At 51.9% G+C, this 13,843-nt stretch overlaps 1 protein-coding gene across 1 annotated transcript in view; it reads right to left on the bottom strand.

Annotated features, from left to right (window-relative positions):
* Positions 1-1,380: 1,380 nt before the first annotated feature.
* LOC736782 (cytochrome c oxidase assembly factor 8) overlaps positions 1,381-13,843 on the bottom strand; it is a 46,772-nt gene continuing 34,309 nt past the window's right edge. Inside the window, exon 5 of the mRNA XM_054665848.2 lies at positions 1,381-3,648. Within this exon, the coding sequence (XP_054521823.1) occupies positions 3,618-3,648 (31 nt within the window). The 3' untranslated portion in view covers positions 1,381-3,617. The remainder of the gene's footprint in view (positions 3,649-13,843) is intronic.

Raw genomic sequence — 13,843 nt, 5'->3', positions numbered from 1 at the left:
TTTTGAATAGAGATGGGGTTTCACCATGTTTGCCAGGTTAGTATTGAACTCCTGACCTCAAATGATCCACCTGCCTCGGCCTCCCAAAGTGCTGGGATTATAGATGTGAGCTACCATGCCCAGCTCACGTCACCCCCTGCCTCTTTTTTTTTTTTTTGAGACGGAGTCTGGCTCTGTTGCCCAGGCTGGAGTGCAGTGGCGCATCTCGGCTCACTGCAATCTCTGCTTTCCAGGTTGAAGCAATTCTCCTGCCTCAGCCTCCCGAGTAGCTGGGACTAGAGGAGCATGCCACCACGCCCAGCTAATTTTTTTTTTTTTTTTTTTTTTTTTTGAGACGGAGTCTCGCTCTGTCACCCAGGCTGGAGTGCAGTGGCGCAATCTCGGCTCACTGCAAGCTCCGCCTCCGGGGTTCACGCCATTCTCCTGCCTCAGCCTCCCAAGTAGCTGGGACTACAGGCGCCCGCTACCACGCCCAGCTAATTTTTTGTATTTTTAGTAGAGACGGGGTTTCACCGTGTTAGCCAGGATGGTCTCGATCTCCTGACCTCATGATCCGCCCGCCTCGGCCTCCCAAAGTGCTGGGATTACAGATGTGAGCCACCATGCCCGGCCCACATTTTCCCTTTTATAAGGACACCAGTCATGTTGGATTAGGGGCCTCCCCTACTCTAGTAGGACCCCACTTTAATCACATCTGCAATGACCCTAGTTCCAAATAAGGTCCTAACTGGGGTTAGGACTTCAACATATGAATTTTGGGGGCACACAATTCAACCCATAACAGGGAAGCCCAGGAGGAGGCCTGGGCGGGAGGAGAGAGCAGTCCATGTATTCAGTCCCCTCCCCTCTCCTCATTTCCAGCCGAAGGGGCATCTGGCATTCTGGCTGTTCTCCTTTTGCCACACTGCCCCTCCTCAATCCTGCTTTTTATGCCTTGGGAGGCCTTCCCTGCAGAGTGCTCTCCCAGGCTCCTTCAATGCCTGGCTTCTGATTGGGTTTGCCCCAAGAGGGGGGTATTAATTTGTAAGGTTGCTGTAGCAAAGTACCACAAACAGAGTGGCATAAACAATAGAAATGTATTGTTCCACCGTTCTGGAGGCCAGAAGTTCTAGATCACGGTGTTGGCAGGACCATACTCCCCGTGAAGGTGCTAGGGAAGGATGTGATCCCCTGGTGTCCTAGCTCCTGTAGTCGTTCCCGACTGTTTCTCTCACCAGGCAGCTCCCATCAGGTGCCGTCCCTTCCCCTTGTCCCTTTGGCTTCTCTCTGTTCCTAGTCTCTGGGCACCCTGACATCCTTGGTTTGTTTCCAAATCCCTATTCACCCATCTTGCCCTTTCAGTCAAGTCTCCTTCAATCCCTCTGGGGGGAATCCTATTTCTTTTCTTTTCTTTTTTTTTTTTTTTTGAGACAAAGTCTCACTCTGTCGCCCAGGCTGGAGTATAGTGGCGCAGTCTCAGCTCACTGCAACCTCTGCCTCCCAGGTTCAAGTGATTCTCCTGCCTCAGCCTCCCAAGTAGCTAGGATTACAGGCACCCGCCACTACACCTGGCTAATTTTTGTATTTTTAGTAGAGATGGGGTTTCACCATGTTGGCCAGGCTGGTCTCAAACTCCTGACCTCAGGTGATCCACCCTCACCCTCCTCAGCCTCCCAAAGTGCTGGGATTACAGGTGGGAGCCATCGCGCCTGGCCCAGGAATCCTATTTCTTGCTGGAATCCTAGATGATTCAACTGGTTAAACTACAGAAGGGCTGTTGGCTCATGTAGGCACCCAGATGAGCAGGCTGTGGTTGCCCTTGAGCTCCCGGACCCTACACTGGGGGTCCCTACGGCTTTCTTGGCTCTGCCTCCCAGTGTCTGCATGGCTGTGTGGCTGGAGGTCAGTCTGGCTCCTCTGTAGAAGCAGAAATGGCCAGAGCAGTTCCAGACGTTGTATCTGCGGTCCCCACTGGCCAGCAGGAGAAGCTTGTCCCCCAAAGCATCCATAATGCCCCAGGCTTCACTTGGATTCCACCTCCCAAGGTTACCAGCCCACCTTGGACCCTTGTCTGTGGCCAGGAGAATGCCAGGCACTGCTTGGCTTAGGCCCACAGGCCCCCCCAGGAACACACTGCAGCAGGCTGGGGATGGGCATGCAGGTTGGGGCGGCCCAATCCTCTCGCGTTCTTTGAGTTCACAAGCCCAGTTCCTTGGGGTGGCACCTCTACCCCCAGAGGCAGGGGTGGTGTATGGGAGACACCTCCATGCTCCCACCCACCTCTCCTATTGTTAAACTCCTCCAGGGTGAGTTCTCCTCCAGGGACCCCACCTTCTCCACCCCCACCCCGGCCGGCTTCCCTTTTCCCTCCCCCAGCAGCCCTGCCTCCTGTCTACCGAGGAAGCGCAGCTGTAGGCACTGTTCCCACTGTTTTCTTTCTCTCTCAGCAGGTTTCTCAGCCCCCGAGGATTCACGATCATCTTTGGGAGGAGAAGGCCACTCACATCCTCCCAACTAAGCTCCATGTTGGCCAACTGGGACCACATGCCTCGGGCAACGTCCAAGGGAAAGGCAATCTGGGGGCAAGAGGCATGGGGTTTGGGCACCTCCAGCAGAGGTGGACTTCTAGCCACGGCCCCCACCTGGGCAGAGGGAACGTCTCCAGACCTGTGGAAACAGGAGGAGGGCAGAGCCGGCGGTGGGGGGGGGGGGTCGCATCCAATTGTCCCAATAGAAAGTCCTGATCGTGCCGTTCAGCTCAGCTCTGCAGGGCAGACCCAGACCCTGAGTAAGGAAATGTGCGAATGGAGATATCCTGCAAAGGGCTTAGGTCATATTGAAAAGGAAAAGCGCAGCCTTCAGAAAGAAGATGGGTGGGGGCGCGGGCGAGCTGACCCTGGTGGTCTGGGGGCTCTATTGCTTTCAGCCCGTGGTTCCCATCTTCACAGAACCTCGGCAGTCACGGCCACGCAGCACAGAGCACTGCTCACCATCTCTCGTAAGCGGCAGTCAGGGCAGGTGCAACCCACGTCACAGATGGAGAAGCCGAAAGGGGACTTTGATGCGGGTCCTCGGCTCAGATCTCACACTGCCCCACCCGTCACCGCTGCGGTAAATGAGGAGACTAAGGCTTCTACCAGGTTCCAGCTCTGGAGTCTGGCCTCAAGGAGAGGCTGTCAGCAACGCCTCTAGCAGCTTCCATCTATCGATTCCTTCCAGAAGCTGCTGAACACACGGGCTCCCCGCCACCAGACATAAATCTCCGCCTCCTTTTCCGGGACTGCACATCCACCCAGTCTCACTTCCAAATGCTGATGAGTTCCTGCTGTTCTGCGGACACCAGCTGTCATTCTGGAAAGCACGTGTTTCCTGTGGCTGCACCACAGCACCCCACGCTGGGGGCTCAGGACGACAGGGATTGATTCTGTCTCTCAGTTCTGCGATGGAAGTCCGGAATCAAAGTGTCCGCAGGGCTGGCTCCCTCGCTGCGGTTTCTGCGGTTCCACCGGCCCTTGGTGCTCCTGCGCTTGCAGCTACGTCCCTCCAGCCTCTGCCTCCACCTCATCTGCTCTTCCCTGCTGTGTGTCTCTGTGTCTTTCAGGGCCGCACCCCAAATCCAGGAGGCTCTCATCCCTAGACTAGCCTGGGCAACACAGTGAGACTTTGTCTCTAAAACAAATGAAAATTTCAAAATTAGCAAGGTGTGGTGGTACACACCTGTAGTCCCAGCTACGTGGGGAGGCTGAGGCTGTGGTGGTGAGCCAAGATAGTGCCACTGCACTCCAGCTTGGGTGACGGAATGAGACCCTATCTAAAAGAAAAAAAAAGAAAAAGAAAGAGAAGGAAGGAAAGAAAGAAAGAAAAAGAAAAGAGAGAAAGAAAGAAAGAGAAAGAAAGAAAGAGAGAAAAGTAAGTGAATGGTGGGTGGGATGGGGAGTGCCTGCCTAATGGGTACAGCGCTTGTTTGGGGAGATGACAAAGTTCTGAAGATGGACGGTGGCGAGGCTGCCATGAATGTCCTTGGTGCCACTGAACTGCACACTTTGTTTATTTATTTTTATTTATTTATTTTGAGACGGAGTTGCATTCTGTTGCCCAGGCTGGAGTGCAGTGGTGCGACCTCGTCTCACTGCAATCTCTGGCTCCTGGCACCCAGGTTGGAGCGCAGCGGCATGATCAGGGTTCACTGCGGCCTCGACCCCTTAAGCTCAAGTGATCCTCCCGCCTCAGCCTTCTGAGTAGCTGGGACCACAGGCACGTGCCACCCTGCCCAGCAATTTTTTAATTTTTTGTAGAGATGAGGTCTCCCTGTCTTGCCCAGGCTGGTTTGTTTGTTGTTGTTTTGTTTTGAGATGGAATCTTGCTCTGTCGCCCAGGCTGGAGTGCAGTGGCACAATCTCGGCTCACTACAAGCTCCGCCTCCCGGGTTCATGCCATTCTCCTGCTTCAGCCTCCCCAGCAGCTGGGACTACAGGCGCCTGCCACCACACCCAGCTAATTTTTTGTGTTTTTAGTACAGACGGGGTTTCACCATGTTATCCAGGATGGTCTCCATCTCCAGACCTCGTGATCTGCCTGCCTCGGCCTCCCAAAGTGCTGGGATTAGAGGTGTGAGCCACCGCACCCGGCCAATTTTCTAATTTTTTGTAGAGATGGGGTCTCCCTGTGTTGCCCAGGCTGGGTTTTTGTTTTGTTTTGTTTTGTTTTTGTTTTTGTTTTTTGAGATGGATTCTCACTCTGTCACCCAGGTGGGAGTGCAATGGCGCAATCTTGGCTCACTGCAACCTCTGCCTCCCGGGTTCAAGCAATTCTCCTGTCTTAGCCTCCCAAGTAGCTAGGACTACAGGCACGTGCCACCACACCCTGACAGGCATCCTGCCATGACCCTATCAGAGAGATTGCTGGGCCAGACCAGGGCTGCACTGGACACCCAGACCACCAGGGACAGGGGAGGAGGCACTGAAGATACACTGAGGCTCTTTTCAGCATCAGATCCTCTGCCCAGAACTGTGTTCCCAGCACACTGACCAGCCTGTCACATGCCAGCCCATGGCTGCTGGTGCTCCTCAATCTGGGTGTGGCTGGTAGGGAGGGGTTGGGGGAATAAAACAGACAGACAGACAGACAGATCTTCTCTAGGCCTTTCTGCCTACCACTCCAGCTTTTTTCATGTTAATCTTTCCACTCCGAACCAAACCCTGGATCTGCTTTGATGGCAAACTCAAGTCTTTGGGTCAAGTGTGTGCTTGGCTGGAGGTGTGATGTTGTCAGCGGGGGTGGGCCCAGAGGAGCTCATAACCCCTAAATACCTGGACAGAAGGCCCCCTGGCCACCTCCTCCTATAGCCTTTCCTGCACTTTTCCACCAAAGGGCTGACTCAGGATAAAGTGAAGACAATTATTCTTCCCAATCAATAGCTGAGGAGCTCAAAATGCAACTTGAAGCACCCTGAACACTTCTGGGATATTGACCAACCCATTTTCAACAGCATAAAAGGAAAGAGATGACTTTCCTGGCAGACCAGTGAGGTGAGCGGAGTGTCTGAGCTGGGGTACTGCTGGGCGGAAGGAAAGTGGGTGGAGAGGAGGGGTGGTGGCCCTCTTCTTTACGGCTCTATTCCTAGGGGTACAGCAGGGCCTGGCACGCAGGAAGTATTCGGAAGTATCCAGAGAATAAGTCACCAAAGACCCTGCTGTCCTCCCAGGAACATTAAGTGGACCCCTCATGTACCTTTTGTGGTGAAGGGTCACTATTCCCAGTCTACAGCAGCGTCTGAGGCTCAGAGGGCTCAAGTGGCATAGCCGAGACTGGGACTTGGCTTATCTGTCTGCAACAGGTGTCTACCTGCTACACCACAGATGGACCTGGAGGACCTGTGCTGAAATAAGCTAGTGAAATAAGCCAGCCACAAAAAGGCAAACACTAGGCTTGAGGTCCCCAAAGCAGGCAAATTCATAGACACAGGAAGTGGCATGGTGGTTGCCAGGGACTGGGAGTGGGAGTTGGGGAGTTGTTTAAGGGAGACAGAGTTTCAGTCTGGGAGGATGAAAGATTTCTGGAGATGGACGGTGCTTGTACAACAGTGTGAGTGTGCTCAGCGACACTGGCCTGTGCACCTGAAAGTGGTTAGAATGGACCGGGCGCGGTGGCTCATGCCTGTAATCCTAGCACTTTGGGAGGCCGAGGCGGGTGGATCATGAGGTCAGGAGATGGAGACCATCCTGGCTAACACAGTGAAACCCCGTCTCTACTAAAGATACAAAAAGTTAGCTGGGCGTGGTGGCGGGCGCCTGAAGTCCCAGCTACTCCAGAGGCTGAGGCGGGAGAATGGCGTGAACCCGGGAGGCGGAGCTTGCAGTGAGCCGTGATTGCGCCACTGCACTCCAGCCTGGGCGATAGAGCGAGACTCCGTCTCAAAAAAAAAAAAAAAAGAAAAAAAAAGAAAGTGGTTAGAATGGAAAACTGTACACATGCACTGTCATATTTATTTATTTATTTATTATTTTCTGAGACAGAGTCTCACTGTGTCCCCCAGGCTGGATGCACTGGCTCGATCTCGGCTCACTGCAACCTCCACCTCCTGGGCTCAAGCAATTCTTCCACCTCAGCCTCTCAAGTAGCTGGAACTACAGGAGTGTGCCACCATGCCCGGCTAATTTTTCTAATAGAGATGGGGTTTTGCCATGTTGGCCAGGCTGGTCTTGAACTCCTGGCCTCAAGTGATCCACACCCACAGCCTCCCAAAGTGCTGGGATTACAGGTGTAAGCCACGAAACCCAGCCTATTTATTATTATTTTGAGGCAGAGTTTCACTCTTGTCACCCAGGCTGGAGTGCAGTGGGGTGATCTCAGCTCACTGCAAACTCTGCCTCCCGGGTTCAAGCGGTTCTCTTGCTTCAGCCTCCCAAGTTCCCAAGTAGGTGGGATTACAGGCATGCACCACCAAGCCCGGCTAATTATGTATTTTTAGTAGAGATGGGGTTTCTCCATGTTGGTCAGGCTGGTCTTGAACTCCCAACCTCAGGTGGTCTGCCCGCCTCGGCCTCCCAAAGTGCTAGGATTATAGGCATAAGCCACCGTGCCCAGGTTTTTTTTTTTTTTTTTTTGAGATGGAGTCTTGCTCTGTCACCCAGGCTGGAGTGCAGTGGCATGATCTCGGCTCACTGCACCTTCGCCTCCTGGGTCTCCTGGGTTCAAGCCATTCTCCTGCCTCAGCATCCCCAGTAGCTGGGATTACAGGCGCCCACCACCATGCCCAGCTAATTTTTGTATTTGCTTTGTTTTGTTTTGTTTTGAGACGGAGTCTCACTCTGTTGCCCAGGCTGGAGTGCAGTGGTGCAATCTCGACTCACGGCAAGCTCCGCCTCCTGGGTTCACGCTATTCTCCTACCTCAGCTTCCTGAATAGCTGGGACTATAGGCGCCTGCCACCATGCCCAGCTAATTTTTTGTATTTTTTAGTAGAGATGGGGTTTCACCGTGTTAGCCAGGATGGTCTTGATCTCCTGATCTTGTGATCTGCCCGCCTCGGCCTCCCAGAGTGCTGGGATTACAGGCGTGAGCTACTGTGCCTGGCCTAATTTTTGTATTTTTAATAGAGATGGGGTTTCACCACGTTGGCCAGGCTATTCTCAAACTCCTGACCTCAAGTGATCTGCCTGCCTCGGCCTCCCAAAGTGCTGGGATTACAGGTGTGAGCGATGGTGCCCAGCTGCTGTTTTGTTTTGTTTTGTTTTGAGACAGAGTATCACTCTGTTACCCAGGCTGGAGTGCAGTGGTGTGCTCTTGGCTCAATGGAATCTCTGCCTCCTGGATTCAGTCGATTCTCTTACCTCAGCATGCCCAGCCGATTTTTGTGTTTTTAGTAGAAACGGGGTCTCACCATGTTGGCCAGGCTGGTCTGGCTGACCTCAAATGATCCGCCCACCTTGGCCTCCCAAAGTGCTGGGATTACAGGCGTGAACCACTGTGCCTAGCCAAAATTTATTTTATTTATTTTATTTTATTTTATTTCAGACAGAGTTTCGCTCGTTGCCCAGGCTGGAGTGCAATGGCAAGATCTTGGCTCACTGCAACCTCCACCTCCTGGGTTCAAGCGATTGTCCTGCCTCAGCCTCCCGAGTAGCTGGGATTACAGGCAGCCTCCACCATGCCCAACTAATTTTTTGTATTTTTAGTAGAGACAAGGTTTCACCATGTTGGCCAGGCTGGTCTTGAACTGCTGACCTCAGGTGATGCACCCACCTCGGCCTCCCAAAGTGCTGGGATTACAGGCATGAGCCACCATGCCCGGCCAATTTTATTTATTTTGTGAGACAGGGTCTCACTCTGTCTCCCAGGCTGGAGTGCAGTGACATGATTTTGGCTCACTGCAGCCTCAATCTCCCTGGGCTCAACTGATTCTCCCACCTCAACCTCCCAAGTAGCTGGGACTACAGGCAGATGCCATCATGCCAGGCAATTGTTTTTCTTTTTTGAGATGGAGTTTCGCTCTTGTTGCCCAGGCTGGAGTGCAGTGGTACAATCTCACTCACTGCAACCTCCCCCTCCTGGGTTCAAGCAGTTCTCCTGCCTCAGCCTCCCTAGTAGCGGGTCTACAGGTGTGCACCACCATGCCCGGCTAATTTTTGTATTATTAGTAGAGATGGGGTTTCGCCATGTTGGCCAGGCTGGTCTCGAACTCCTGACCTCAGGTGATCTGCCCGCCTCGGCCTCCCAAAGTGCTGGGGTTACATGGGTGAGCCACTGCACCTGGCCAGAATATTTTCATTGCCCTAAAAAGTCTCTGTGCTCTGCCTGTTCATCCTGCTCCCTCCTAACCCCTGGCAACCACTCATTTTTTTACTGTCTTCATAGTTTTGCCTTTTCCACAATGTTATACAGTTGGAATTGTACAGTATGTAGCCTTTTCAGATTGGCTAAATGCATATTTCACTTAGTAATATGCATTTAAGATTCCCCTGGCCGGGTGTGGTGGCTCACGCCTGTAATACCAGCACTTTGGGAGGCTGAGGCGGGTGGATCATGAGGTCAGGGGTTTTAGACCAGCCTGGCCAGCATGGTGAAACCATGTCTCTACTAAAAATACAAAAAATTAGCAGGGCATGGTGACATGCGCCTGTAGTCTCAGCTACTCAGGAGGCTGAGGCAGGAGAATTGCTTGAACCCGGGAGCCAGAGGTTGCAGTGAGCCGAGATGGCACCACTGCACTCCAACCTGGGCAACAGAGTGAGACCCTGTTTCAAAAAAAATTACTCCATGTCTTGTTTCCTTTTAGTATTGAATAATATTCCATTATCTGGATGTACCACCAACTGAAGGCTGTCTTGATAGCTTCTAAATGTTGGCAATTATGAATTAGGCTGCAATAAACATCCGGGTACAGGGTTTTGTGTGGATATAAGTTTTCAGTTTGGCTGGGCACAGTGGCTCACACCTGTAACCCCAGCACTTTGGGAGGCGGAGACGTGCAGATCACGAGGTCAGGAGATCAAGACCATCCTGGCTAACACGGTGAAACCCCGTCTCTACTAAAAATACAAAAAAATTAGCCGGGCGCGGTGGCGGGCGCCTGTAGTCCCAGCTGCTCAGGAGGCTGAGGCAGGAGAATTGCTTGAACCCGGGAGCCGGAGATTGCAGTGAGCCGAGATGGCACCACTGCACTCCAACCTGGGCAACGGAGTGAGACCCTGTTTCAAAAAAAATTACTCCATGTCTTGTTTCCTTTTAGTATTGAATAATATTCCATTATCTGGATGTACCACCAACTGAAGGCTGTCTTCATAGCTTCTAAATTTTGGCAATTATGAATTAGGCTGCAATAAACATCCAGGTACAGGGTTTTGTGTGGATATAAGTTTTCAGTTTGGCTGGGCACAGTGGCTCACGCCTGTAACCCCAGCACTTTGGGAGGCGGAGACGTGCGGATCACGAGGTCAGGAGATCGAGACCATCCTGGCTAACACGGTGAAACCTCGTCTCTACTAAAAATACAAAAAAATTAGCCGGGCGCGGTGGCGGGCGCCTGTAGTCCCAGCTGCTCAGGAGGCTGAGGCAGGAGAATGGTGTGAACCCGGGAGGCGGAGCTTGCAGTGAGCCGAGATTCCACCACTGCACTCCAGCCTGGGCGACAGAGCTAGACTCCGTCTCAAGAAAAAAATAATAATAATAGTAAGTTTTCGATTCATTTGCATAAATACCTAGGAGCATGATTGCTAGAATGCATGATAAGAGTATGTTTAATTTTGTAAGAAACTGCCAAACTCTTCTACAGTGGCTGTGCCATTTTGCGTTCCCACCAGCAATGAACGAGCTGTTGCTCCACCCTCACCTGCATTTGGTGTTGTTTGGAGAGCAAAGATCACCTGGTGGTGATCATCAGGAAGGCCATCCAGAAACAAAACTTCTTATCTGAGGAATTCAAAAGTAATTAGGCTTCCCTATTATCTAAAGCAGGGATCTGGTCCTAGGTTTCTTTCCCAAAAATTTCTTTTTAAATTTTTTTTTTATTTTTTTGAGACAGGCTGGAGTGCAATGGCACAATCTCGACTCACTGCAACCTCCATCTCCCGGGTTCAAGTGATTGTCCTGCCTCAGCCTCCTGAGTAGCTGGGATTACAGGCACTCACCACCATGCCCAGCTAATTTTTTGTATTTTTAGTAGAGATAGGGTTTCATCATGTTGGCCAGGCTGGTCTCGAATTCCTGACCTCAGGTGATCCACCTGCCTAGGCCTCCCAAAGTGCTGGGATTATAGGCATGAGCCACTGTGCCCGGCCCTTTCCCCAAAATATCTAAGTAACTACAATTTCTGTAGCTCTCCAGAATGCATGCATGTCAGAACTCACTGTGAAACCCTTGCTGACATTAAGGCACCAAATGTCTACAAATGTAATTATTTATCATGACCTGCATCGCTAATATGGTTCAAATTACCCTTAAGCTCCCACCTTAAGGTCCATAAATGCCCCTAAGGAAAAATCCACCGAAGCTCACTCGGTCCTCTGTTACTGAGGCACCTTGATGCCCTCTTCTTCAGTGTTCTTTCTTTCCAATAAAACGTTCCTTTTTCTTTTCTTTTCTTTTTTTTTTTTTTTTTTTTGAGACAGAGTCTTGCTGTCACCCAGGCTGGAGTACAGTGGTGCGATCTCCATTTACTGCAACCTCCACCTCCTGGGTTCAAGTGATTCTCCTGCCTCAGCCCCCCGAGTAGCTGGGATTACAGGTGCCCACCACCACGCCTAGCTAATTTTTGTATTTTTAGTAGAGACAGAGTTTTGCCACGTTGGCCAGACTGGTCTGGAACTCCTGATCTCAAGTGATCCGCCTGCCTCGGCCTGCCATAATGTTGGAATTACATACGGGCCTGAACCACCACATCAGGCCAAACGTTCCTTTTTCAAACCTATACTGTCGCAAGTAAATTTTTCTTACCAACCCTCGAGTGGACCACTTTCTGATGCTGGAGCTTTGATACCTCACCCAGCAGTCAATGTTTTGTATGTCAGCAGCCATTCTAACAGGTGTGTAGTGGCATCAGTTTTTTGTTTTTTGTTTTTTGTTTTTTTTTTTTGAGACAGGGTATCGCTCTGTCGCCCAGACTGGAGTGCAGTGGTGAGATCTCGGCTCACTGCAACCTCTGCCTCCTGGGTTCAAGTGATTCTCATGCCTCAGCCTCCCCAGGAGCTGGGACCACAGGTGTCCACTACCATGTCTGGCTAATTTTTTGTTTGTTTTTGTTTTGAGATGGAGTCTCGCTCAACCGCCCAGGCTGGACTGGAGTGGCGTGATCTCAGCTCATGGAAACCACCATCTCGGGGTTCAAGAGATTCTCCCGTCCCAGCCTCCCAAGTAGCCGGGATTATGGGCACGAGCCACCACACCCAGTTAATTTTTTTGTTTTTTGAAATGGAGTTTCACTCATCGCCCAGGCTGGAGTGCAACAGCACGATCTCGGCTCACCGCAACCTCTGCCTCCCGGGTTTCAGTGATTCTCCTGCCTCAGCCTCCCGAGTAGCTGGGATTACAGGCGCCTGCCATCATGCCCAGCTAATTTTTTGTATTATTGGTAGAGACGGAGTTTCATCATGTTGGCCAGGATGGTCTCGAACTCCTGACCTCAGGTGATCCACCTGCCTCGACCTCCCAAAGTGCTGGGATTACAGGCGTGAGCCACCGCACCCAGCCATTTTTGTGTAGTTTTAGTAGAGAAGGGGTTTCACCATGTTGGCCAGGATTGTCTGGAACTCCTGACCTCAAGTGATCTGCTTGCCTCGGCCTCCCAAAGTGCTGGGGTTACAGGCATGAACCACCGCCCCTGCCTGAGTTCTTTACAATGGCACATTCATTTTCAAGTGACAAGGCTCATTCGCTAAGAATCCCCGAGGGACAGGCCTCTTGCACTGTGCCAGCATCCCAAGCCCCCCAGATGCTTACTGGGATGACCTCTCCTTCTCACTGTGTGATGATTATCTCATTACAGACTCCTGGCACCCACACTCCCTTCCCAGAGGGTGTCTCAGGCTGTTCGAAATCAACTGGGGATGCCTCTGATGGTCAGGCCCAGAGATGGGCTCATGGCCTCTGCCAGCCTGGCTTGGTTTCAGGTGGACCCCGGGACTCAGAGCCAACTGGATGTTGATTGAAATGTACTCGGATCACACCACCCCCTTTACTACCCCCACCCCAAGAACTGAGACCTCAGAGTCCGCTCTAGGCACGTGCTATTTGAAGTAATCTGGGTCAGTCAGGCTTCTGGGGTGCAGGTAAAGAAACTTGAATCAAATTTCAAGCAAATACCTCAAAGTTGGAGGGTGATCTGAGGCCCCAGGCATGGCTGGATCCAGGCACTCCACCCTTCCTGTCTGGAATCTTCCTCTTTCCATTTCTCAGCACTGCTCTGCAGAGTTGACTTCATCCTTGGGCAGGATCACTACCAGACTCACACCCTTGACTTCAGAACCCCCTGGGAAGAAAGTGCTGGGTCTTTTTTCCTCATTGCTCTGGGAAGGCCTGGGCTAGCTTTGGCCAGCTATGCTGGCTAGTGTGCCCAGCTCTGTAGAGGAGGTGGCTTTGGCCTTTCTAGAGCCACATGGGCACAGAATGGGGAGGCCTGGGCCCCAGAAATGCCAGGCAAGCACAATCTATCCTCACTACACTCCTCTTCCCATGAGCCTCTGCATTCATTCATGGAGCAAGTGCTCCGAGTGGGAGGCTCCTGGATACCCGAGATGAGTATGACTCACGCCCCCCCAGGCAGATGCTGGTGTGTGTGGAGAGGCTGACACATCACCAATGACAGGACGGCCGAGTGGGTTCTGTAAATCTAGAATTTTTCTTTTCTTTTTTTTTTTTCCTGAGATGGACTTTTGCTCTTGTTGCGCAGGCTAGAGTGCAATGGCGTGATCTTGGCTCACCGCAACCTCCGCCTCTCGGGTTCAAACAATTCTCCTACCTCAGCCTCTGAGTAGCTGGGATTACAAGAATGCACCACCATGCCCGGCTAATTTTTTGTATTTTTAGTAGAGATGGGGTTTCTCCATGTTGGTCAGGCTAGTCTCGAACTCCCGCCCTCAGGTGATCCGACCACCTTGGCCTCCCAAAGGGCTGGGATAACGGGCGTGAGCCACTGCATCCAGACTCTTTTTTTTTTTTTTTGAGATGGAGTCTCGCTCGTTGCCAGGCTGGAGTGCAGTGGCTCGATCAAGGTTCACTGCAAACTCCGCCTCCCGGATTCCAGCGATTCTTCTGCCTCAGCCTCCCGAGTAGCTGTGACTACAGATGTGCGCCACCACACCCAGCTAATTTTTGTATTTTTAGTAGAGACAGGGTTTCACCATGTTGGCCAGGATGGTCTTGATCTCTTG

Source organism: Pan troglodytes, chromosome 15 (genome assembly GCF_028858775.2).
Source record: "Pan troglodytes isolate AG18354 chromosome 15, NHGRI_mPanTro3-v2.0_pri, whole genome shotgun sequence".
Lineage (NCBI taxonomy): Eukaryota > Metazoa > Chordata > Mammalia > Primates > Hominidae > Pan > Pan troglodytes.
This window is presented reverse-complemented; position numbering and strand designations above follow the sequence as displayed.